Source organism: Bidens hawaiensis, unplaced genomic scaffold (assembly GCF_021521415.1).
Source record: "Bidens hawaiensis isolate Kalapana, Puna unplaced genomic scaffold, B.hawaiensis_p1.1 tig00025445_1, whole genome shotgun sequence".
NCBI classification, from domain to species: Eukaryota; Viridiplantae; Streptophyta; class Magnoliopsida; order Asterales; family Asteraceae; genus Bidens; species Bidens hawaiensis.
In genome coordinates, this window is record NW_027494069.1 from 198,556 (window position 1) to 222,933 (window position 24,378).

The 24,378-nt window shown below is 33.9% G+C and overlaps 2 protein-coding genes and 2 pseudogenes across 3 annotated transcripts; 1 reads left to right on the plus strand and 3 right to left on the minus strand.

Moving 5' to 3' along the window:
* Positions 1 to 727: 727 nt before the first annotated feature.
* LOC143571617 (condensin complex subunit 2-like) lies at positions 728 to 9,150 on the minus strand. The gene is made up of 13 exons (XM_077057000.1): positions 8,766 to 9,150; positions 8,560 to 8,661; positions 7,118 to 7,235; positions 6,244 to 6,314; positions 6,093 to 6,153; positions 5,822 to 6,022; positions 4,426 to 4,706; positions 3,404 to 3,548; positions 2,756 to 3,006; positions 2,649 to 2,679; positions 1,818 to 1,969; positions 1,254 to 1,349; positions 728 to 1,160 (listed from the first exon to the last, which is right to left on the minus strand). Exons 1-13 carry the CDS (start codon positions 9,024 to 9,026, stop codon positions 966 to 968), a joined length of 1,965 nt encoding a protein of 654 aa, XP_076913115.1. The 5' UTR covers positions 9,027 to 9,150; the 3' UTR covers positions 728 to 965.
* A 4,561-nt stretch (positions 9,151 to 13,711) lies between these two features.
* On the plus strand, positions 13,712 to 14,423 carry LOC143571628 (protein SRC2 homolog; annotated as a pseudogene).
* A 1,107-nt stretch (positions 14,424 to 15,530) lies between these two features.
* Positions 15,531 to 18,891, minus strand: LOC143571618 (uncharacterized; annotated as a pseudogene). Its single transcript, XR_013142125.1, has 3 exons — positions 18,680 to 18,891; positions 16,591 to 17,850; positions 15,531 to 15,928 (listed from the first exon to the last, which is right to left on the minus strand). The product of XR_013142125.1 is annotated as an uncharacterized LOC143571618 (transcript).
* Positions 18,892 to 20,257: 1,366 nt separating this feature from the next.
* Positions 20,258 to 22,601, minus strand: LOC143571620 (ribonuclease 3-like protein 3). Its single transcript, XM_077057002.1, has 5 exons — positions 22,484 to 22,601; positions 21,601 to 21,950; positions 21,372 to 21,517; position 20,883; positions 20,258 to 20,748 (listed from the first exon to the last, which is right to left on the minus strand). The coding sequence occupies exons 1-5, from the start codon at positions 22,599 to 22,601 to the stop codon at positions 20,464 to 20,466; spliced, it is 900 nt and encodes a 299-aa protein (XP_076913117.1). The 3' UTR covers positions 20,258 to 20,463.
* Positions 22,602 to 24,378: the final 1,777 nt, after the last annotated feature.

Below are 24,378 nucleotides of genomic sequence, written 5' to 3' on the forward strand. Positions count from 1 at the left end.
TTAGGTATAGATATGCATTTCGGAGGGTCAAAGACATCAAAATACGACTTTGACTACACATAGAGGTAATCAAATCGTTGACATAAGTTTTAAAAACTCCATTGAAGAAGATTTTTCGTGACATGAATCTAAAGTAGCCACAAGCTTAAACACAATTTGTTTCCACTAGATATGTTTAGCTAAAACAACAATAGAGAGGGTCACGAGATTGGTGGATCTCTTAAAGATGGAAGTATACCAACAAATGTAATTGCAACATACGAGCACATAGAGGTGCACAAAATACTACCCGTACTCGACCAATGGGTACAACCCGGTATAGGATTTTTCCCAGAAATGGAATCGGATCCGCTGGAATACGAACCAGGAATACCCGGTAAAAATCCGACCATGCCCGAAACTTGAAAAAAACCCAATCAAATATCCGACTATACCCGGAACCGATTTTTCCCAACCCGTTTTTGACTTTTGTTGACCATCCTAAAAATATTCAATTTGTGCACCCCTACTAGCAAGCGATCATAAGAAAAAATAGTGTACACATTTATGTTGTTTTAAGTTGTAATAATGATTGTTTGACAAAACTCTAAAATAAAAGTTATAAAACTATGAATTCAAGGTAAACACAGAATAGAATTTTCTTTTCATTGGTATTATACTAAAACGGTAAAACCTCTTAAAGGTTGCCTACCCAGCATATGCTTTAATTTACTTGATCTCATTGGTTAGCAAATTATTAGCAAGGTCCCGTGAGTTTTCTAGTAACGGGTTCCCACGATTACAAAATAAAAGGAATAACATGTCCATATAAAAATCATAGTGTTACAAGTTACAACCACGTTGAAACGCTATAATAAGATAAATATAGCATGACAAAGTCCCAATCCAATCTTAAATTCTAGGTAAATCAAAACACCAAAAGTGTAAATTTTTTCATGTCTTCACACTTTCTTCCAGACTGACGATTAAGCTGGTAAGTTTATTGTAAGATCACCCAAGTCACTACATCCGATAATGCTCAAACCATGCTCGTTAGCCAAATGCAACACGCATATGAAACACAAATGTGGGGAGATTATATCAATAGATGCAGCCGCTGGTTTCTTTTTATCAGTTGGGAAAGATGTTAGCAAATGCTTAAAAGACAATGTCTTAGTTTCCTGCATAGCATTAGTTGTACCCAAAGAATGTTGGTCAAACATGTGAGTTGACTATATATATGAAATTGTGCATAGATAGAATAAGGAACTCACTTGTGTTTCTTGCATAGATGACCAAAGTGTCTCTTTGAGTGCTTGAACATCAACTTGTTTTGATGTTTTGTCATACTCAACTTCAATCTTATTTACCTGTTTTACATATTAAATGTTAAAAAAAAACATTGTACTTATATTAGAATAATGTATAACAGGTCACAAGCATTCAATTTTGTACTCTTGTACTCAGTAAATCCCACCAATAGCAAAGCTATGGACTATGGTAGGGTCTGAGGAGGATAAGATGTAGACAGCTTTACCTCTACCCCGTAGAGAGGCTGCTTCCGGTGATACCCCCGGCTCGATAATAGTTTTGCATCAAGCCTTGGACATAAGGTGCATTACACTCAACCATCAGCCGATAAGTGCATGCACCCTTGTCTTTCGGCTATCAACGCCACAACATGATGCCTAATTAACCTTCCACCACTTTTAACGTTATTTTCACGAAATTAAAATTACATCAAAGTTAGTACAATTTCACTCCCCCCCCCCCCCCGAGGTCCCACACATATATTATGAATCACATTAATTTATTTTCTACTAAATTTAAAAACAAACCTGACGGGGCTGAGAGACAAGTGTGGTAGAATCATCATCATCACTGTTATAAGTATTTCCATCATCAAATTGGCCACGATCATCATTATCATCCCAAGATGTAAACGGCTCGTTATTTCCATCATCAAATTGGCCTTGTTGACCATTTTCATCTGAAGAGTCAAACGCATTGACCATCTTATATACCAGTCAAACTATGCAAGTTACATACAACTGTTTTTTACTTTTTTTATATAAAATTTAGCATGCAACAATGCAAGTAATCCACGAAGTTTCAAAATGGCTTTACTCTAAAGGTAAACTTGTAATTTAAAAATCTAACAAAGATAATCAATATCAAACTAATTGAAATCAACTTTCAATCTCATAAAAAAACTAGATTCAAGTTTTCAAGACAAATAATTTAAAAAAAATAGTCCATCTGGTTTAACCAAATTGCAAACTTGGTTCAAACATTTGTGAAAGGGTTGCACATTTAGCCCCCATCGTTAATCACAATTAATTTTCTGTTAAAAACAAACTAGGATTAACAATGAAAACTAAATGTGCAACCCTCTCACAAATGTTTAGACTAAGTTTTCAGGTCTTAAAATCTGCGAACCAAATTTGCAATATGGTCAATCACTCAATCCTCACAGACCAGTTGTGCAATTTACTCTAAAAATTGGCATACAGCTATGCAAGTACCAAGTAATATAAGAAGTTTCAATAGGGCTTTCACTATAAAGGGTATAATTGTAATTTCAAAATCCACCAAAGATGATCAATCTCAAACTACTTATAGAAAACAACATTCAATCTATAAAAATGGCTTTAATGAATTAAACGTACCAGAATATCTCCTTCCTTTCTTCCCAAGGCACTGCCGTACAATAAATACATGATTAAAGAATTATGATCAAGAACATTGAATAATAATTTAAATATTGTAACTTTACCATAACATTTGGAAGAAGAAATATATTGACAAGATCTTCGGGTTGATAATGGCAATCTTCTGGAAGTGTTGTGTTGCATGGCTCCCTACTTGCAGGTAATAATAAAGTTTTAGGGTTTTTAGGTGGAGCTAGGATGCTACAAATTTCATTATTTAAGTCTGATTTAATAAATTCTATATCGGGTTCAGCTTGTTTTTTGCTTTTTTTAGGCAATTTTGGTGATCCGGTTTCCTTAGCAGGATCTTCTAAACCTGCAAAAGATTAAATAATAAATACATAAAAACATAAATAAATACTGAAAATGAAAGCAATATAGAGGTGACAATCGCCACCCGTTTACTTACAGGCTTGTAAACAACCCGAACTTCTGCCAAACGATTTATGAACGGTTGACTAAAAGTTGAGTTTGTTTACAAGCCTATTTATTTATGTTTCATCTTAGATTACGTATGTAACCTCTTAAAATACTTTTTTCAAAAAATCCGTTCACTATTTTAACAGTATTGTTTTTAAAAATCATAATTAACTTAAAAGAGAAACATTTACAGGCCGGTCAGGCCAGCCCAGCCAAGCCCATTTAGGCATGCACTAAAAATGACCTAATTTGACCCAAACCTGGTTTGACCCATTAGGTGCCCTGCATCCTACCTTTAGTCTTTCGATACTTCCAGTGATCAGGGCCAGCCCAAGCATTTTGTTTTCCGGTTAAGCCAAGACTTAGAAACAAGTAGCCGTCAACTGTTGCGGATCTCTCATCCACATCACCATCATGAGAAACATACGGCCCGTTTTCCTGCAAGCAAACCTTAACCAGTTGGTTCCTTTGTTTTTCATAAAACTACTTAAGAAATAACAACGGGTTGACTTGAGTTATTTTACATCTCTATGACTCTAATGTGTCAAGAAAGCCAAAAGTAGCCAAAAAAATATTTTTAAATGGCGCAAATATCATAAAAACCAGCATACTTTCGGTATTTTCTCATAAAAAGTAAACAATTTTTTGCATATAAAAAACCAACTTAATTTCTGTTTTCCACACATAAAAGTCCCTTAAAAAATTTACACATTAAAGCCCCTTCACATGTTAAAGTTACCCAAAATTGTATGTTTTTACTTATTAATACTACATGAGGAAAGAATTGAGATGAATTAATGTTTGAATTAGACATGTGGCAAGGAAAAGTCCATTCGACGTTCGTCTTTTCTTTTCCATTTTTATCTCAACAAGTTGATACTAACAAAATAAACTTTTATAACCAATATAATAAAAATACATGAGCCTCGATAACGTAACTCAAAATAAAATAAAAAAACTAAACCGTATAAAATGGTTTGTGAAAATTTAAAACCGTTGAAAGGTTACAAGCAAATGATTTTTATCACTATTATAATGTAATTTGACAAACAATGTGTTCATGATTCCATCCGGTCATTATTAAGAGATAAAATGTTTTTCAAATTTAACATGTTAATGGACTTTTATGATGAAAAACAGAAAGTATGCTGGTAATTTGTGTGCAAAATATTGTTAAGAGCTTTTACATGAAAAAACAGAAAGTGTGTTGGTTTTTTATGCGCAAAAAATGTTTAGGGACTTTTACGAGAAAAACAAAAAAAGTATGTTGGATGTTTATGCTATTTGCCCTTTTAAATAAAACCTCTGGACTCACCTCATGATGAACTGGAGCAAAATCATCATCGTCACCATCATATGTGCCGTCATCATTAACATTTGTCTGGTTGTCATTAATGTAGTCCCAGGCTTCATGTCCACCGTCATTAAATTCATTTTCATCCCAAGCTTCATTTTCTGGTTCTGCAGATGTTTGGGAAGAAGAAAAAGTATCTGCAGGTCTTTTATTATCTTCATCAAACAGGCTGACTATGTCCTTAAGACTTGGTGAGATTTCAAGTTTCTTTATGAAGTTTGATGTCATTTGGTCAATACAGTCTGCAATGGAAACAAGGAAAATTTATAGTTCATAAAAATGCTAAACGAGTAGGGTGTGTATTTGACGGACGAACGAACAAACAATCGAACATGAATGACTTTTGTTGTTCTTTTAATTAATGAACACAAAAACAGAAATCCTTCATTTGTTTGTGTTTGTTTGCATATATGATTATATGTGGGTGTTCGTTTGAGGTATAACAAACAAACATATACGAAGACGAGCAGCTTTATTTCCTTAACGAACGAGAGTATGAACAAGAAAATTTGTTCGTCTGTGTTCGCTTAAAGTTAAAACAAGCATATACCATGTGTTATTGGTTCAATTAGAACCCTAAAAATGAGTAAAGTGATAAAATGGGTCAAACATCACCTTAAACGTAACTCTTAATTCATAAACCAGATTATAACTAAAAGTTTAGATGAAGAACAACAATAAACGTCAATTTTGAGCAAGTAACTAAATTATCAATTGGTCGAGGTGTGTTATTTTTATATCCAACATGAAAAATTAGTAAACAAAGCAAATATTCACTCAAAGTGTAATTTTAAAACATAAAAGCCCCTTAATCATTTTATTCAAAAATAACTTATACTGTTGAAATAATATATAGCAACTTCAACCCATTTACCTATCAATGAGTCAAATTGGGTAAACTTCATATCTAGAAGACCAGATGAGTAAATAAGTCAAAGGGTCAAAAGCCACCCAGGTGTTATTTAATTTATGAAACCTTATAGATCATTTCATTCAAAAATCAGATTATAACTGAAACAGCATACGGCAATTTCATCACATTTTGTTATCAGTGGGTTATATTGGGTAATTTATTTATCAAAAAGGTCAAATGAGTACGTGAGTCAGGTATTCTCATAACATAATATCGCCTACATCAGTTGATTTAAAAATTAGATTATAATTGACGTAATAATATAAATTTTGTAATCATAAATGACACTAACTTCTTTTCTAAGCATGTAAACAAAAAAATACACAACTGTTTCATGCCAATCCTGGTATCCAAAGGATACCATTTTGACACGTTTCAACCCGCATCATAAGGCACCATTTTTACCCAAGCCATTTTTGCCACCTGTACATGAAAGAAACAAACCTCTGACATGAGAAATATCAATAGTATTGGCTTTATGATGGTCGGTTGAACATGACATGCATTTTCCAGGTACTTCAAGTGAATCAAAAACCATTCGGCATCCACCATAAACTCCAAGATTATTCAGCAAAAGACCTTTTGATCCACCTTCATCAAACTGAGCAGTTGTTTGATGATAAAGAGGATCAACAGCAAATGCAACTAAAACGATAAAAAGTAATTTAGTTTATGGTTAAATTGTAAAAATAAAACATATAGGTGGCACCCTTACCATCAAACTTCTTCACATTAAGAGCCTCAAAGGATGATTCCAATGTTGTTAAAGGAGATAACTACAATAATATCATAAATTATAATTAGTTCAAATGTTTATATCCACCTAAAATGAGATAAAAATTGAAAAGAATTAAAACAAAAAAAACCTTGTGTTCCTTCTCCTTCTTTGTAGTGCCTTCTACTTGCATGTTGTTTGAATTGTCATCATGTACCGTATCTGTTGTGACAGCACAACACCACAACACTTTGTAACGATTAACATTCATAACATATAAAGTTCCATTATACAATTTATCCACATTAAGAAACCGATGTCAAGAATCATTCTTACTTTAAAAACTTGTTGTCACAATCACTATTCAATTAACCACTTATGATTAATAACATTAAGTTGTTATAATATTATGATTATTTTAGATAAAATATAGTTTCATGAAATTACTGAAACTTATAAAAGCTTGTCTTCATGGCATTAATTAATTACGTAAAACATGACTTGTCTTAAAACATTTTGCAGTAAGATAGAAATTTTAAACATCGTTACATGGCTATCATAGAAAGAAAACCACATTCTTAAAAAGTTAATATCACGAAGCTGATTAAATTTTAACTATAAAACATAAAAATATGATCAAATTTTATAAAAACCATGGAACTGATCCAATTTATACAAATATGTTAAGTATAAAAAAATGAACAAATTTACAAATTTTGGCATTATAAAAGCAATCCATAATTACATTATATGCATATACCATGTTCTTAATTATTTTAAATATGTAATCACATTAAAAATACACTTTTTTGTCCATTTTTATAAAAAATAAAATAATGGATTCATTAAAATAATCATTAAAACAACAATCATATAACAATAACTATCTTAATCTTTGATAAAACGATCTAGAAGATTGCATGATTTGAAAATTCAATTTGAGCTACTTTCAAACCATTTGAACCGTTCAACCTGATTGAGATTAAAATAACCAAATTGGCCCATCATACGACAACAAAGCTAACCTGGTTCGGCATCCTGTGCAACTCGACTAATCGCTCCAAGAACCTTATATGCCTCTGAATGTACTGAATCCACCCTCATTGAGTATATTCTAACTCCAGCTTCAAGAGTACAACTTGCCTTCATTCACAAAAACATAATATTATTACACCAATGATATGTGTCCCAAGATTTAACAATCGGGTCAGTTTTGTACATGTGGAGTCAGTTTGGGTTGATCAAAAGACATTTTTGTCAAAAAATTTGCAGATACTTAGTGTTTTAAGTAAGATTAAATCATGTTATTTCAATAATGATCTAAACTTTTGTATAATATAGCTAAGAGGTTTTAGACTTTATACATTTAAAGCACAATTTGGGATACTTTAAACCTGTTTCACTTTAAACGGGTAATCATTAAACATTCGTATGTGTTCATTGTGAGGTTAAGATCTCTATTTTTAAAGAAAAACATGCTAGCAAAAATGTAACATGATAACCATGAAAGGAAACTAGATAAACTCAGATTAGCTAATTAGTTCCTATCTATAGCAAAGCTAATCTTTTGATTTTACGCAAAGAACATGTTATCGATCAAACATAACCAAAATTCGCTTAAACATAATTCATAAATAATTAGGCCGAAACTGCCATGTCTGATTGGGCATGCGTTATGTTAAGTGTCCAGAAACAAAAGCTCTGAATACATATGATCAAACACTTAACACAGAGTAAAGAGTTGTTTATAAGAGATTATTACACTTGCGCACTCAAAAAACCAATAAAATATATCAATAATGATAATTACGCATGCATTGATCATTGATGACACTACATGGATATCACCAAGATGCATCTTTTAATAGAAATCAGCAAATAAAGCTCACACTTGACAAAGAAAAACCATTGGAACTCTAAGCACAAAAAAGTATAGACTTAATACAGAATAATAAATGGCTGATATCTTCTTGATTATCTATTAACTAACATGGGAAAAAACGGTTTAAGTCAAAAGTTGACTGATATGTGATCATGTCTGCGGTGAAAGTGTTACAAGATCCCTATTTAGAAAATGCTGAAACTGCGGAGTCAGATCAAAACGTGAATCGAGCTTTAAAAAAGGCTACTACTAACTACAAAGTATAAGTTCCAGAATCCAGACCCAACCATTAGTGTCATAGACAAACTATTGGATGAACCTTTCGGATCCAAATGATTTTCAAAACTTTATCACATATCCGATTATCAGCAAATTCCAATAAACTCAAAAGATTCGATGAAAACACTTTTAGAACACACATGTTGGATACATTTGAAGCAAAATTCATGTCATTTAGACTCACTCATGAATAAAGTTTTCAAATTTAAGAAGATTTATAATAATAATAAAAACATAGTCAAAAAATTCATGATACTACTACTAGAGAAATAACAAATTAAATCAATAAAGCCTAACTTGAAGTACCTTCTGAAAATTAGTTTCGGCATCATTCTCTTCTTCCACCTTAATAATATCGCAAAGGTGATCGATCAAATTCAGCTCCCACGTATTCTTCTGATTAATTTTCTACACTCCAAATATACAATAATATTAGCAATTAACAATAATAATAATTAACAATAACAATAATAATAATAATAATAATCAACTAAATCTGTAAGCATATATACATTTTCAGTGGCCAATTTGAGGCAATTCTGCAGCAATTCCATAATCTGGTCTTGACCTAAACACGGATCGGTAGGAGCAGCATCGGTTGGTTGCTGAAACGCCACAGGCTTACGGCGGGTGGCAGCAGCACGTGCGGCACGTGCCTGAGCACGCTCGAGTTTGTCATCGTTGGAGCCCAGAAACAACGGCCGGTCAGGCGACAACACCTGCGCTCGCTGCTTGTGTCCCGGTGTACGGTTAGGGCTTAGAATCTCAGCCATTTTTTGGACTAGAGTAACTGGATCTTTGAAATTAACAACGAACTGAAGCTTTAGGGTTTGTTGAAATTAGTGAAAATAGGAGTGGTTTGGATTTGAGATAATTTGGGGGTTTTTCTTTTCCCTCCCTTCCGTCAATTTGAATTTGGGAAAGTGACGCTCTAATAATAATAATAATAATAATAATATTTTATTTTATAAAAATCCATATTGACTGTTTTCAACTTCAAATTTTGGTTTTTTGATTTTAACTATTTTGGTTTAATCTTTAAAATCTTAATAATTTTGGTCATTAAAAGTTCATATTTTTAATGATTTCAGTTCAATTGTCAAACGACGTCTAATTTATTTGTTTAAAGCCCTTCACATGTGTCACACGTGAGGGGTATTTTTGTACGCCCATAGTCAAAATGTCCTTTCTGTAGCCCTTGTGTCTTCCTCATCGATTTTTTGAAATATGGGTGGTGAAAATACCTCACACGTGGGGGGTGGGGAGTAAAACGATGAAGTTGGATATTGTTTGTTAAGTTGACTAAAATCATTAAAAATATAAATTTTAATGGCTAGAGACCTAGTTTTCTTAAGATTTTAAAGATTGTACCAGAATAGCTAAAATAAACAAGCCACATGAATGACTATTCTCTCTTTTTCAATTTGTGTAACGTAACTTTGCTCATGTTTAGGGCTATTTTTCCCAATTAAATTTGAGAATGAAATTAAATAATCTACTAATTATGTGTGTTTAATTCATGTCACTTACATATTATTAGTTGTTATTTTCTTTTATGTTAATATAAAAACGAATAATATGTGATAAAACTGTCTTAGTTGTTGAATGTTAAAGATCGGATGAAAATAATACATTTTATGATTCTTGTGATTTTTTAAAGGTGATAAGTAGTTTCAGCTTCAGATCTGTTACTGCTTTTGTTAATATAGTGGAAGTCACTAGTATTTGTTCACCTAAATATAAGTGTATTAAGTTGGTGTCTATTGTATTTATTTTAGTGTTTTAGTTGGCGATCAAAATTTTGTATCTATACGAGGTTTTCATGTAGTTAGGTCTTCGCTGGTTTACATGGTATTAAGGTTTCATTAATAATAAGTAATTTTGTTGTGGTGGTTTAAAAAAAAGGATATTGTTAAATTGTTTATTTAAAATATGATTCCCCAATTAGCAAATTGAATTTTAACAATCTAACATTTGTGTGGTTGGTCATTAATAATCTCGTTATACTCATCTAAGAATATTTATACTTTAAGTCCCACCTTTTAAACATTTTGTCTCATTGGACATCTATTGAACTACGTTAAATTTTTATGCGATTTTCGAAAATGATGTTTTAGGGCTTTAATTGGGAAGAGGATGCGAGACAATTGACTGATTAGAGTTTAAAACAAGGTCCATGCTTGGTTTTAATGGAAATATGGAATAGTGCTTTTTGTCGTCCACCTTGGTTTCTCATTTATATTTAAACGATATTCTTGCACATTATACATGCTGGTCTAACTTGATGATGTCTTTCTAAACAACTATAAATTAGAAAGTATGCAGCATCTTCTTTAGACAATGAACGAAGATTGAAACTAAGAGAAATTTGTGGTCAATGAGGTCTTGAATACTAAAGTCAACTAGTCTTGAATGAAATCGATTAAATCTTGAAGAATTTGATGGAGGGGAATGGAAATTTCATGGGATATGGGGAGAATGGCTGGAAGTCGGTAGTTATTAGGGTTTAGAGATGTGTATTGAAGAATTTATGAAGTAATCCACTCGATTAGGAACGAAATAAGCTATTAATGAGAAAATCGGGTATAATAACTAACAAAATTCAGCTTGGACAACAAGAAAACGAATTGGGATGTTTTAAAATATTAATTGACGTGTCTTGGAGCTTAAGTTTCGTTAATTTAGTCAAAAATTAGAAAAGATTTGACAAAATTAGTCCTTGTACTTCCATAAACACGTTATTTAGCCGTTTTAAGCGATTTTATAGGTTTTTAAACATTGTTTGACAAGTTTAAAAGTTAAACCAAATTAAATACTAATAAATACAAGTTTTTATTAATAAGGAAGTTCGAAATATATTCCCGAGTCGGGTAAACGAATACAAATTCAAATATGAAAAATCTGAAATGTTAAAAGTCTGATATGGCGTCATATTATTATTACCACCCTAACCACCTTTTTATGGCGCCATGTTATTATTGTTTTTTATTAGGGGGGGGGGGTGTTATTATCCTTTTGGCATAAATGGTCGAATTCCAGTCATTATAAGTATTATTCTATAGAATAATTATAGAATGGCGCCATGTTATTATCATTTTTATTAGGGTAGGGGGGGGGATTATTATCCTTTTGGTATAAATGATCGAATTTCAGTCATTATAAGTATTATTCTATAGAATAATTATAGAACTACCTTACTTTATGCTTTAAAATATTTTGAAACAATGAAAAGGCCATTCATAAAAAAGACGTTGATGAAGTTAATATGAATCATGGATCTATCATATATAGAAAGTAAACTACATCAATAAAACACATAAATTTGAGTGGGGAATGTGTTATTCATACACCCTTTATAGGGTGTATATAGAGATAAAATGTGTGTTAAAAGGGTGTATGAATATCAAAAAAGGGTGTGTGAATAACCATTACCTTGAGTGGATGGTAAATATGACGGAAATATGTGTTGAAAGCAAGTAGAACTTGTAAGGATGATTATGGCACATAAGACATGGGACATATGCATAAATTACTGGGTAATACCATTAGCGTGATAGAGATGCTGAACGAACAAAATGAAAAAAAGTTTTAATTTATAGTGTTTTAATTTTCAAAATCTTCAATTAATGTTAACAAAAGTTGGGTGTACGGTATTAGGGTGGAGGAACCAGAAAGGTTAGAGATGGCGAGTTTATTGAATAGCAAGGCGGGTTCGTTTCTATTTAAGTACCTCGGTTTGCTAGTCGGCGGGAATATGAATCTGGTGGCTTCGTGGGATCCGGTTGTGGAGACGTTTAGGAGAAGGCTTTCACTTTGGAAAGCTAAAAAGCCTTCCTTTGGGGGGGGGGGGGGCGAATTACGGTAATTAAATCAGTGTTGAACTCTTTACCGACATACTTCTTTTCGTTGTATAAAGCTCCGGAAGGGGTGCTGGAAAAATTGGAAAGGATTAGACGAGTTTTCTTGTGGGGAGGGTCGAAAGAGGTTGTAAAAATAAACTGGGTAGCGTGGGATAAGGTGATAGCTCCAAAGGGGAACGGGGGTCTTGGGTTGGGATCCCTACGAGACACTAATTTAGCAATGTTGGCAAAGTGGTGGTGGAGATTCAAGAGTGAGAAAAATGGGTTGTGGAGGAAAGTGATTTGGGCTATTCATCACTTGGAAAGGTCATGGTCTTTTATTCCTGTTAACGTTTCGGTTCCGGGACCTTGGAAACAAATAGTGATGATTTCAAAAAAACTTGAAGAAGTTGGTATAGTTTTGGAAGATGCCTTTACATGTGAAGTGAGGAATGGCGAGAACACTCTTTTTTGGATGGATAAGTGGTGTGGAGATCGAGCCTTTCAGACCAGGTTTCCACGGTTGTACCAACTCGAGTCAAATAAGGAGTGCCATGTTTCTTATAGGCTTACAATGTATATGGATGAGATATGTGGAACTTGGGGTTGGATTAGAGAACCATTGGGCCTGCAAGAAATAGAGGAGCTCATGGGGATTCTATCTGTGGTCCAACATGTTCGGTTACAGGTGGGGGCAGACCGGTTAACTTGGGGTTTGGATCAAGGTAATAATTTTTCGGTGAGAAGTCTTAAGCAAAGGATAGATTCGGTGCAGGGAGGAGACGTGGATTACACAATAGAATGGAATAATTATGTTCCTAAGAAAGTCGAGGTGCTAGCGTGGAGGGCAGAAATGGATCGAATCCCGGTTTTAGTTGAGTTAGCCAGTAGAGATGTAGTGGTTGCATCTACATGGTGCCCGGTATGTGGCGAGGCAGAGGAGACGGCGGAACATATTTTGATTTCATGCAGATTTGCTCAAACGGTTTGGCATTGTATCGCTAATTGGTGTAAGGTCCCAACCTTCTTTGCTTTCTCAATTCGTGACATTCTGGAGCTTCATAAACATTACCGATTGCCCAAACGGAAAGCTAAGACGTTCCATGCGGTTTGTCTAACTTTGGTATGGTGCCTATGGAAAACGAGAAATATGGTGGTCTTCGAAAGGAAGGAGGCGAACGTCAATAACATACTGGGAGAAATTAAAGCGTTAAGTTTTTTGTGGGTTTCTAATAGGTCTAAGAATTTAGACATTACGTGGGAGAGGTGGAGAGTATTTAATTTTTGATGTATTTTTGTTGTTGACGCTGTAGTTGTGTTTCTCAGTCTAGCTTCTTGCTAGGTCGAGATTTTTTACATTTACATATCCACTTGATTGGTCGTTCAAAAAAAAATATTTCATCTTTTCAAATCATTTTTAATGGCTAATATTTCATACTACTTCCCATTAAAAAAATATTCAGATGATGAATCTGTTATCGACAAACCATTTATTCGTTAATATCGTTACACGTATATACCTTCCGCGTCATTTCGTCGAACATATCCCAAAACTTAAAAAGAGTCGGTTTCCTTTCCAAACTAATTTCACTATAAATTTAAACATCTCTATCCCATAATCATCATTCAAACAATATTCTATTTCGTTTCTTTTCTTTCACATTCACATAATTAATGGAGTACCGAAATCTAACCCTCACTCTCATCTCCGCAACCGGACTCAAGATTCACCGGCAAGTCGAATGTTTACGCGGTCGCTTTCATCTCGGACGCAACCGGCAAACATCATAAGCAAAGAACCGGTACGGACAAAACCGGTGATACCGACCCCACGTGGAAGTTTGTCATCGATGAAGTCTCAGGTATGACGCTGGTGGTTAAGATAAAGGCGGAGGGGATCTTCGGTGGGAAGAAGAATTTAGGAGAGGTTCATGTTCCGGTTAAAGAGCTTCTGGAAGGTGTTAAAGATAACGGGAAGACGGTTAGTTATCAAGTGAGAAGGTCGTCAGAAAGAGTTTCAAGTATGAGTTTGGAGAGAAGTTTGTTGGGAAACCGGCTGAACCGGTAACCGCGTATCCTCCACGTGAGGTGGCGTATGCTTACACAAACCAACAACCGCCTGGATATGGTTACCCAAACCAACAACCTGGGGGATATGGTTACCCGAACCAACAACCGGGGTACGGGTATTATCCACCGCCGGTTGTCCAGCCTCAGCTTCGTCGGTCTGGAATGGGGTTTGGGACGGGTTTGCTGGGAGGAGCACTTGGCGGGTTGTTGATAGGTGATATGATGTCTGGCGGCGGGTGTGGTGGTTGTGGCGGTTTTTGAGTTTTTTGATTTTAGGATTTTGTTGCATATCCTGTTTTGTAACTATACTTTTGGTTGAAATGAGAAATAAAAACTTTTTTTAGTGTTTTTGAATACACACTGACTATTGTATTTGAATTTAGGATCATGATTAGCTCGATCTTTAATCTATTTTTGTTTTGGTGGTTGCTGTGGCCTTATGCCTTCATCGAGTTATCGTTGTTTGATTTCATTTGATTAACCCTTGTTTAAACTTCAAATTGAACAAGAAATACCAAGGAACATAAATTGCTGTGAAGCAAACTAAAAACATAACATTCGTCTGCACATGTAGCTGTGAAAATTAACATTTACTAACAAAATAACACTATGTTCAAAAAGTCAAACTTTGGGCCATTTGCACCCCATTTCAAACATTTATCTTAAAGCTAGACATCATGATTGACACGTTTTAGAAAAAAACCCAAAGTAATAACTAAACGGGTCAAAATTGTCACCCCTATGAGCAAGTTTCGCTCAAATAACGCAAACCTTCTAAGGGTGTAATGCTAAATCTACAAAAATATAGTATAAAAAAATAATTGTTAGTTTTAATAATATTATTATTACTACTATTGTGCAGTGACCTGATCAATGGAATGTGATTAGTTCACTGGAAGTCAAGACATACTTCAAATTAAGTCAAGACATACTTCAAATTGTATGATAGTACCAAATCTAAGTCATTCACTCTTAAATCAATGGAAAAAAAAAGCTAATGCATGTATTTTACAGAATAGTTAAGGCAATCAGAAATTCCAGAAATTCCTCGTTGTGAGCGAATTTAGAAACGGGATATTGAATATTCGAAATTACTTACAGTTGTGTTGTGTTATTGTTAAGAGTAGAACGATGACACTCCCATCCCCTTATTTTGATGGCATTGGCAATCGGAAAAGTTGAGTTGTTGGATCGCTTAATTTAGGGTTTTATCAATCAATCCAGAGATGAGATGGCAAGTGAGGAATGCAAAGGAGAAAGATGGAAGTGTAGCTATGATGTGAGCGACGAAGGAGAAACAACGGTGGTGGCTTATGAGCCCAAAACAGCGAAAGTAGCAAATGAGTCGGATTGAAACTGATCTAACCAACAATAACATCAATTATTTAACAAGTTTCATAAAACAACATTAAGAAAAAGCATTGATTAAGAAAGACCCAAATAGGCAAGAGCACAGGCCTTACATATCCACATCCATTTACAAACAATCATAAGTGGATTACATCATGAATAACAATAACCATAATAGACACAGCAGCATCAATTCTTCTGATGAACGGCTACTTGATGAATTTCCATTTCTTTCAACATAACCGTCCGACCACACGAGTCACATGGGGCGGTCCTGGACCCACAGAGACTCTCATGCTCAGAGAGTCCTCTTAACCGGTCTCGTGCATCAACAGCAACGAACCCGCTTGGACCATGTCACCACAAAACCGACATGTCACTAGTCGTAAGGCACACTCTGAAGACTGGTGTTGCACCTGTAATAAACAAGACAAAACATATACTCTTTTAACAACCGGAAAAAAATTATCTAAAGCAATAAAGAAGACTACAGTTATGAAACTAAATTATCTAAAGCAATAAAGACGACTAGATTTAGACATTGGTTAACATGTCAAAACGGGTCATTTTCAATATGGGTTGAAACAGTTTTTAATCATAATAACAAAAGGGGATAAGGTATGCCTAATGCACCCAAAAAAATTCTAAAGGTTTACAAGGAAATTTAAAACAACATTTCAAGATAGAAGTATCAAATATGATTTCATTTATGTCAATTCCAACCAAAAACTTTCGAAAAGTCAACATAAAATGACAAAAATACCCCCAACTTTAAAATATTTAGACAACAAAAATAATATTTTTTCAATCCAAAACATGTATATGCCTTTTGGAGTTTCTGAAAATTCCATCACATGACAAGTTTTGGGTGGGAAAAACGAAACCAAATTGATTAAAATATTTTTATATATTTAAGTGGCCTTAGGTTTATGAAAACAATATTAGTAAGTTTTTTTAATCTAAATCTGTAAATAAAAGGATTTAAGGGTTGTGTGCATTAACAATAGACGTTGGACGACTGTAGACTCGTTAGGCATGTTCCCTTTAAGCCAAACAATTATATAAAAGTGTTGCTTACCATTTGTGTCTTCTCAAGGACAACCCCACACGGGCAACGTAACGGCTCATGAAACATTTTCATATGTTTTTCCAACTCAGTGCTATGAGAAGCCAACCCACATTTCTCACAATGCACATGATTCTTAACCTCTTCAGTCCTCAAAACAACACCACACCCCGTATGCTGACAAACGACATTATGTCTTCTACAATACGCCTCATGAAGCGCTACCGTTCTCACAGGTATATAATGTTTGCAATTCCCACACTCCACTGTATCTGCTGTTGATGCTGAAGATGACATGGGTTGTTGACCGACGTTTGGTTTTGAAGTATCTTTAACTGTTACCGAAACATGATACTTTGTTGTTCCTTTGAAACCATACACACCGACACTGTAACTACCTGGACCTAACGTGTGGTCCTTTGACCCGAGAACCAAACACTTTGACCCAACATCATGGCTAGACCAACCATGTTGGTGGGTGTTCGGAAACAATAACGGGTGTCGGGAAAGACAAAGATCTGTGTCTCCGTTTGCCTCTGAATCCAAAACGACTTCAATTTCAACATCTCCAGAACTGATTATTTGCCACGTGTCATCATCGATTAGAAACTTGTAATAAACGTATTCACCTTCTTTAACAACTCCCGACTCAGGTTTCCCGAACACTAACGGTTTCAACACGTGCTGGTTGGTTTTCTCGGGGAGTGAGTCAGGACCCATAATATCAACCTCGATATCGGTTTCGAGAACTGACACACTCGATGACGGTTTTAGCTCAAGAACGCGTAAATGAAAAGTCAACACACCATGTGTAACAGTTAAAACATCGTTCTGAGAAAGAGTCGCGTGTTGGCGAAGGGTCGTTTCAAGAACCACTTTGTGGTTTGGAATATCTGAAAACCCAAGTTCTTGTGATTGAAGTTTTGCATATGTTCCTTTTGGTAACCAAACATACTTAATTTCAACTAAAGGAGTGCTTGGATCTTGATTAGAATATAAGTTATTCCATATGTGAGGTGGGATCCTGACTGAGCCTTCGTCTGCGGTAAATTCCAAGACCCCCGCGTGGGTTGACCCGTGATCTTGATGAGCTAGTGATAGTTGGAAATGAAGAGGGCCTTTATCAAATGCGCCTTGATCTGATAATTCAGTGAAACATGAAGGTGGTAGTTTAATTTTATCTCCAGAACCCTCAAATGGGACAGCTTCTAGAACACGATTGAAAGATATTCCTCTCCCTGCAAATATGGTTTCTTCCATTTGTTGCTCTGCCTAAATAATTATTAAAAAAATGAGACATTTTATAGTTAAACACACGCACATATAGGAGAGTGTTCTAACGGAAACCACCTTTAACTTGAAAACTCGTGAAAACCCCTATCAAACACTAATTTTTTTGAACTTGAAAACTCGTGAAAACTATATCTATCTCCTAAAGTTACATAAATGTATCTTATAACAGGTATATATATGTCGATTACGAGTTACCTATATGTACTTAGGGGGTGTTTGGTATTGCTTATTTTCACCAACTTATAACTTATAAACTTTTTGAAAAGTAATAAGGTGTTTGGGATTGCTTATATTGTGAGAGGAAAAGTTCCATAAGTTACATTTTTGTAACTTATTAACTTAATGAAAAGTTATAAGGAGACAAAATAAGGAATCCCAAACACCCCCTTACATGAGCTATACATATATATTTCATTTTCCCTTTTTGTGTTGACAAATATTTATAACATATAAAAAGAACAAAAATAAATAAATTTTAAAATTATAGTGTTTGAAAGTGGTTCTCAATCTGATTATTGTTGGTAAATAAATATATGTTGTTTAAACTTTAATGTTTACTACTTGAGCTTATGAGATTAATCCCAATCTATTTGGATATGCAATGACAAACAATACAGCAGTAGTCATTATTGTTGTTAATAATCACAAAACCCTAATTTTGTCCCCAAATGATACTGATTAAGAATCAAATTGTGCAACCTAAAGATCATGAGAAATCGGATCACATACCACCACATTAAGTAACCAGTCTCAATAATCAACAAATCCGATTGAAATTACCAATCGAATAACAACAAATCGAAATTACCTTGAGTTGTGCTTCCATGGCATCAATTCTACGAGATCTCTGAGCAGCTTCGACGGCTTCACGTTGACGAGCAGCTTCCTGTTTGGCCTTTCTGTCACGTTCAATTCGTAATTTGGCTTTCTCTTTTCGATCCTTTTGTTCCTTCTCCAATTTCTCTCTCGCTCTTCTCAGTTCGAAATCCATCTTGTGTCAGATGATTGAATGAATTTGATGATTTCCCATGGTCAATCTACTTGTCTAACGATCTAATTCTCACCCTCCCTAGAGGTGTAAATTGAGCGGGTTCAGGATCCCAAACCAGACCCTAATATTGAAATCAAAACCAGCCCCAATCGGATCTGATCCATCAAAGACCGGTTTCAAACATAACCATATTATTTTCTATAAAACTAGTTTCCAATCCAAACTTATTTAGCGCAAAGTTAGTTGTGCACATTGCACACCTCTAATCCTTCCCGCGCCCACCTTTTAATCTCTTATTACATTTACTTTATATAATCAATTTATGCTTTTTAATATCGCATAAATAATTACATTATAATAAAATATGAGTACAAACGGTCAGATGTAGGCCCAATTAATTAGGACAAAAATGTAAGCTTCAATCAAAAGATAGAAGAAATTGATCACCGGGAACTTGCTGGCCGATAATTAGGCCACGAGGGGATCAATACTTCAATAGGACGATGCTAAGGTTTGGGAATGGTAAACATAACAGAAAACTACTATAGCATCTAATAAACATGATATCGCCAGAGAGAAAATCTACATCAACAAAGACCAAACTATCGGATAATGCATTTATCTCTTGGATTAAGACTGTGACCACTAGATCATGAGGCGCCACGTATACCTAGATCTCCTAAAAGCCATACAACATGATGAAAAACATTTTCACGCTACCACACTTTACTAACTTTATTTGTTCATTATTTGAGTCCCTTCTCAAATACTTATTCTCACGTCAAAGACTAGTCACAACATAAACCCCCCGGTCCATGGCAAGACAAACGGTGACCTGTTTTATAGAATATATGTGATTGACACATGAATCACTACCACTGTGCTATTTGTAGCCCCCCTAGACATTGATATTCATAGCAGTAAAATATTGCATACATTTATACGTAAGGTAATTTAAATATCGCATAATTTATAAAATTATGACATAAACATAACTAACTTTACAAAAAATTAACAATTTTTGCAATTTTATTTTATTTAAAAATTTTTAAGAGGTTTAGAAAATTTGCAAATTCATTAGAACAAAGAAGTTTTTTGTCGAGGCCAACACACTTCGGTCATTGGGCATCCTTCTTCTACACAAGCACGAGGCTCACAAAGGACTAGTCCAATCACCACGCCTTCACTCCCCCTCGATCTCTGTTTGCCTCTCCCCTTTCACATCGTTTATTTAACTAAAAGATAAATAATCTTTTCGCTCAAAACTGACATACATTTTAGAACTTAGTAAGTGAAAAGGACAAATAATGTTACCGTTGAGTGAACAATTGCGACTAAAAGTGTATTTTCTAAATCTTTAGACTAAAACCATAATATGGATGTGTACCATCTGCATAATTAACTCAGTATGATATAAACTCTTGTGTTTGTGTTTCAGCTAAACAGTACCTCCAGACAAAATTCATACAGCTCTTATTATTAATTATGAGCAATTACAAGGTCACCTACATTTGGTGAATCAAAACTCCTCATTGTTCTACCAGATCACAATAACCCAATAAATAATTTCAATAAGAATCACAAACACCCCTTAAATTTACCTATTCTAAACTTTCGATTACGTTGTCTGTAGTACTCATGTCGTTTATAATGTTGTTACATGCTTCCTCAGCTGCTCTATTTAATGCAATCTCTTTCTTTGCTTTGTATACACCTTTTCCCTTAAGTTGATTATCAATAAAAATTTCATAAACCCCTTGTTTTGACCACTTATCTCTAAATCTTATTTTTAATTTCTTTTTGTGACAGAGTTCATTAAGCTTCCTTACTGGATTCTGTTGCAGCATTTCAGGAGTAATCATTGGCTCCAATAAAATCTTAGCCACCTAAATAACACAATAAACAAACATGTCTTGACTTAGATTATGTTTTTCCCTAGCGGGTCAAATTGGTCAAATCATAAAAATTAGTATTATTGTAATATTATTATTAAAATTGAAATTATTAGTTTCATATATACCCTTACAAACTTGAAAATTTTGATAGATATCCAACCAAAACTAAATATATCATATACACCCAACTTTAATGAATTTTTACTTAATGATCATTCTACCACTTTCCATTGCATTTGTTTATACGCTGTTTTTTTTTTGGATTTTGAACGACATTGACGATAAGCATGTATAAAGATGGAGATATATGAAATTTCAGGTAATTGAACCATGCATAAAGATGGACATGTATGAAATTTCAAAGTTTTAGAAAAATAAAGGTAAAATGGTCATCTATTATACTGTTTTTAATGAATTAGATATTGATAGTTTAAATACTTTGTAAGGGCATATATGATATTTTTAGTTTTGTATGAGTATATATAAGATTTTCCAGGTTTGGGGTATACATGTAATTCCCATACCAAAAAGATCAATAATTAAAAATTAGCAACCACAACATTTATAGAATAGAAACATAAATTAAATGAAAGGAGGCATAAATGAGTCAAAACTCCCATGTAGTATCGACTGACGAGTTGCTATCAACATATATGGCCCCGATTGTGGATTCAACAACATCAGCTAAAGTTTTTGGAGCATCGATTAATCCGTACGAATGAAACGGATACTTTTCAATAGCTTTAATAAATACCCGAATCTACACAAAATAAAGAATAAGTTTACAATTTACATACAGAACTATTTAAAAGCTATAAGAAAAAAATATTTGGAATAACATACTTGTTTACTAAGCACTGGATTCTCATGTTGTAGGTAGTTATGGAAGTTATATTTAACTGCCACACGCGCTAATTTCTCAGTGTCAACATTTGCAGCTCGTAAGGCGGTTAATGAGCCTGGTGAGAGATTCGGGTACGTAAAGAATTGTTGTTTACTGATTAAAAAATTGAGAATTGAATCACCAACGTACTCGAGTCTTTCATATGATTCGGATTCTTGATAACTTGGATGTGTAAACGCTTGTTGTAATAACAACTTGTTCTTGAACTTGTACCCGATAATATTCTCCATTTCATTTAAACTTGCTAATGCTTTATGTTCTTGTGATGATTTTACCATCTTAAGATTGGCTGTTAATAAAACTAAGTTAGAAAGCCTTTAAAATCTCAAGTATTCACAATTGCAAGATGTAAATTTCAGTCACTAAGTAGTTTATTTAGCTGCAAAATGCCCTAATTTCATGGATATAGTTATATAAATGAAAGATATACACAGTGTTGTAAAATTATCATGAATAGTTGCTGATCTAATAAAACCAACAAATCGGTAATCAGTCACAAGCGCCCAAAATCGGACCGTGGTGTTAACCCGAGATCCCGACCCGATCCATAAACTAATCTAATTTTACTGTTTGATATTTTCTCATTGATTTGTTATGCTTATGTTTGAACTATATGTGAACTTTTATATGCAATTTTTCAAAATTAAATGCATATATATAATTTTGACAAATCACATATAAAAAATTCCAATCAACGAATTGCAGAAATGTGTAATGATAAGCTGATGGTGGGTTAATATAGGAAGAAGACAACATAAACCCTAAGTTTGTAATCGGAAAGTGTGAATTGCATACGGAATGTAATTGTGAAATCAAGCTAACCGTATTCTTGGAGGCGTTTGAAGCAGTGAGTGGTGAACGCATTCTTCGCCGGAGAGAACAGTGATTGCCACCATGAAGAAGAAGACGCCATTGAGTTCAATTCTATTGAATAACTCATTTTCTACACTCATCAAATGTTAATTGGTGATTTACAATTAAAAAATAATTAAGTTCGGTTTGGTTCGGGTTCGGTTTTTTAAATATATAAAGCGTTCGGTTTTTGTTTTTTTTATTTTCGGTTATTTTCAAGTTCGGTTTGGTTATAGTCGGTTTTTTCAGTTATGTGTAGATGTTGCAAAAAAAAATAAAAAATGAAGATGAGAATTTTAAGCTCGTAAGACTATATTAGATAATTAGATTACCACAAATAGATTGAATACAAAAAACAATATAGACACATGTTATGTAAAACCATACGAATAGAGTTTAAAATTTAACAAAGTTTTTAATCAAAAAACACTAAAAAGTTTAAATCTAATATCCAATCATCATCTTGCTCATCTTCAAATTTAGTCTCAGTTTTCATAATCTTCATCACCATTAATTGGTTCACTTCATTTTTTTTTTTTGGTTTTTTAAAAATGGAAATCCAAAGCCGAAAATTCGGATTTTCAAAAAAACAAAAAATTAACCGTCAGTTAATGCTTCGGTCCGGTTTTTTGGTTAATTCGGTCTCAATTCGGTTAATTCGTTTTTGTGATCACCCCTAACTAATACACTTGGTTATGCTTGTCGTCTTGTTAAAAAACCTAACAAAAATAGCGCATTATCTATCTCGTATCAGTACTTATGAATAAATTATGTTGTCGCGTTACAACGTTATTATTACTAAAAAAATAAGTTAATAAATGAAACCCCCTCCCCCACCCCACTTCCCCCAACCAAACAAATAAATAAAAAATTTGTACATCATCTTAAATCACGTATGTAGCAATGATTTGTCGCTTGACTCATTGACATGCAAATCCCTAAGCTGACTAATGAATGTCGTATCACGCATGGCTTTCATGTAAAACTATTTTTGCTTCCTCCGGTGAACAAACACTCGTATGTCCTTGAACCCGTTGTGTTGCATTCTTTGTATCCACAAGACTAATAACATTTGTTTGGGCACATTAGTAAAATAATCTCATTTCGATCTTACCTTGGTATCGAAAAGTGTTTTAGCATATTTCAATATCTCATCGCTTGACGAGCTAAATTATGCCAGCAAATTTTATAACATATATACCAATTATGTATAGCTAACAAGAAATACTAGTGCACATATACATTTAATTATGGTATTTATGAACCAAGAAATTTTCATTGTTTGCTAGGAAATGGTAAGAGTCAAATGTTGGATAACCTTTAACGTGCTTAGAGGATGAGCTTTCTTCATGTCAAGCGTTTCAACCTCTTCTAAATGTGATTTAATTGGTTGATATAATTACATATAAGCTCAAAATTCATGTTGAGCAACAAGTACATTGTGTTGCTGACTTTCAAAATCCTCCCAATAAAAGTTTGACAACTTCTTTCGATGATGTCTACATCCACTGTAAACTGTAATTATTGTAAACCTTTATAGTAAAATTTTGATGCTATTTTTATCAAATTATATACCTCTTTATAATAAGGAAATTGGATTTTAATAATCCCAACTTAACGCAGTTGGCTGATAATAATCCCAATTTTGAAAATAGTTGTCACTGATCCCAACTTTCACACTATTTGTTTTCATTGGACCTCCGTTAAAAAAAACTTAACGCCGTTAAGTTTTTTCCAAATTTCAAACTGATATTTTAGGGCTTTTGATCGGAATGAGGATACGAGTCGATTGATGTAAAACTTACCATCAAACGGTGGTCCAAACGACTAAAGGATGCTTCAATTCCGATGTTTAAACTTTTAAT

What these genes read in the sequence shown, in the direction of transcription:
- LOC143571617 (XM_077057000.1), bottom strand. Translation starts at nt 9,026, where the DNA reads ATGGCTGAGATTCTAAGCCCTAACCGTACACCGGGACACAAGCAGCGA. An exon ending in AGAAGGAGAAGGAACACAAG is followed by an intron (nt 6,154 to 6,243) that starts GTTTTTTTTGTT and finishes ATATTATTGTAG; the next exon opens with TTATCTCCTTTAACAACATT. An exon ending in TTGCTCCAGTTCATCATGAG is followed by an intron (nt 3,549 to 4,425) that starts GTGAGTCCAGAG and finishes GTTTGCTTGCAG; the next exon opens with GAAAACGGGCCGTATGTTTC.
- LOC143571620 (XM_077057002.1), bottom strand. Translation starts at nt 22,601, where the DNA reads ATGAGTTATTCAATAGAATTGAACTCAATGGCGTCTTCTTCTTCATGG. An exon ending in CAAACGCCTCCAAGAATACG is followed by an intron (nt 21,951 to 22,483) that starts GTTAGCTTGATT and finishes TTTTATTAACAG; the next exon opens with CCAATCTTAAGATGGTAAAA. An exon ending in ATCCAGTGCTTAGTAAACAA is followed by an intron (nt 21,518 to 21,600) that starts GTATGTTATTCC and finishes TATTTTGTGTAG; the next exon opens with ATTCGGGTATTTATTAAAGC.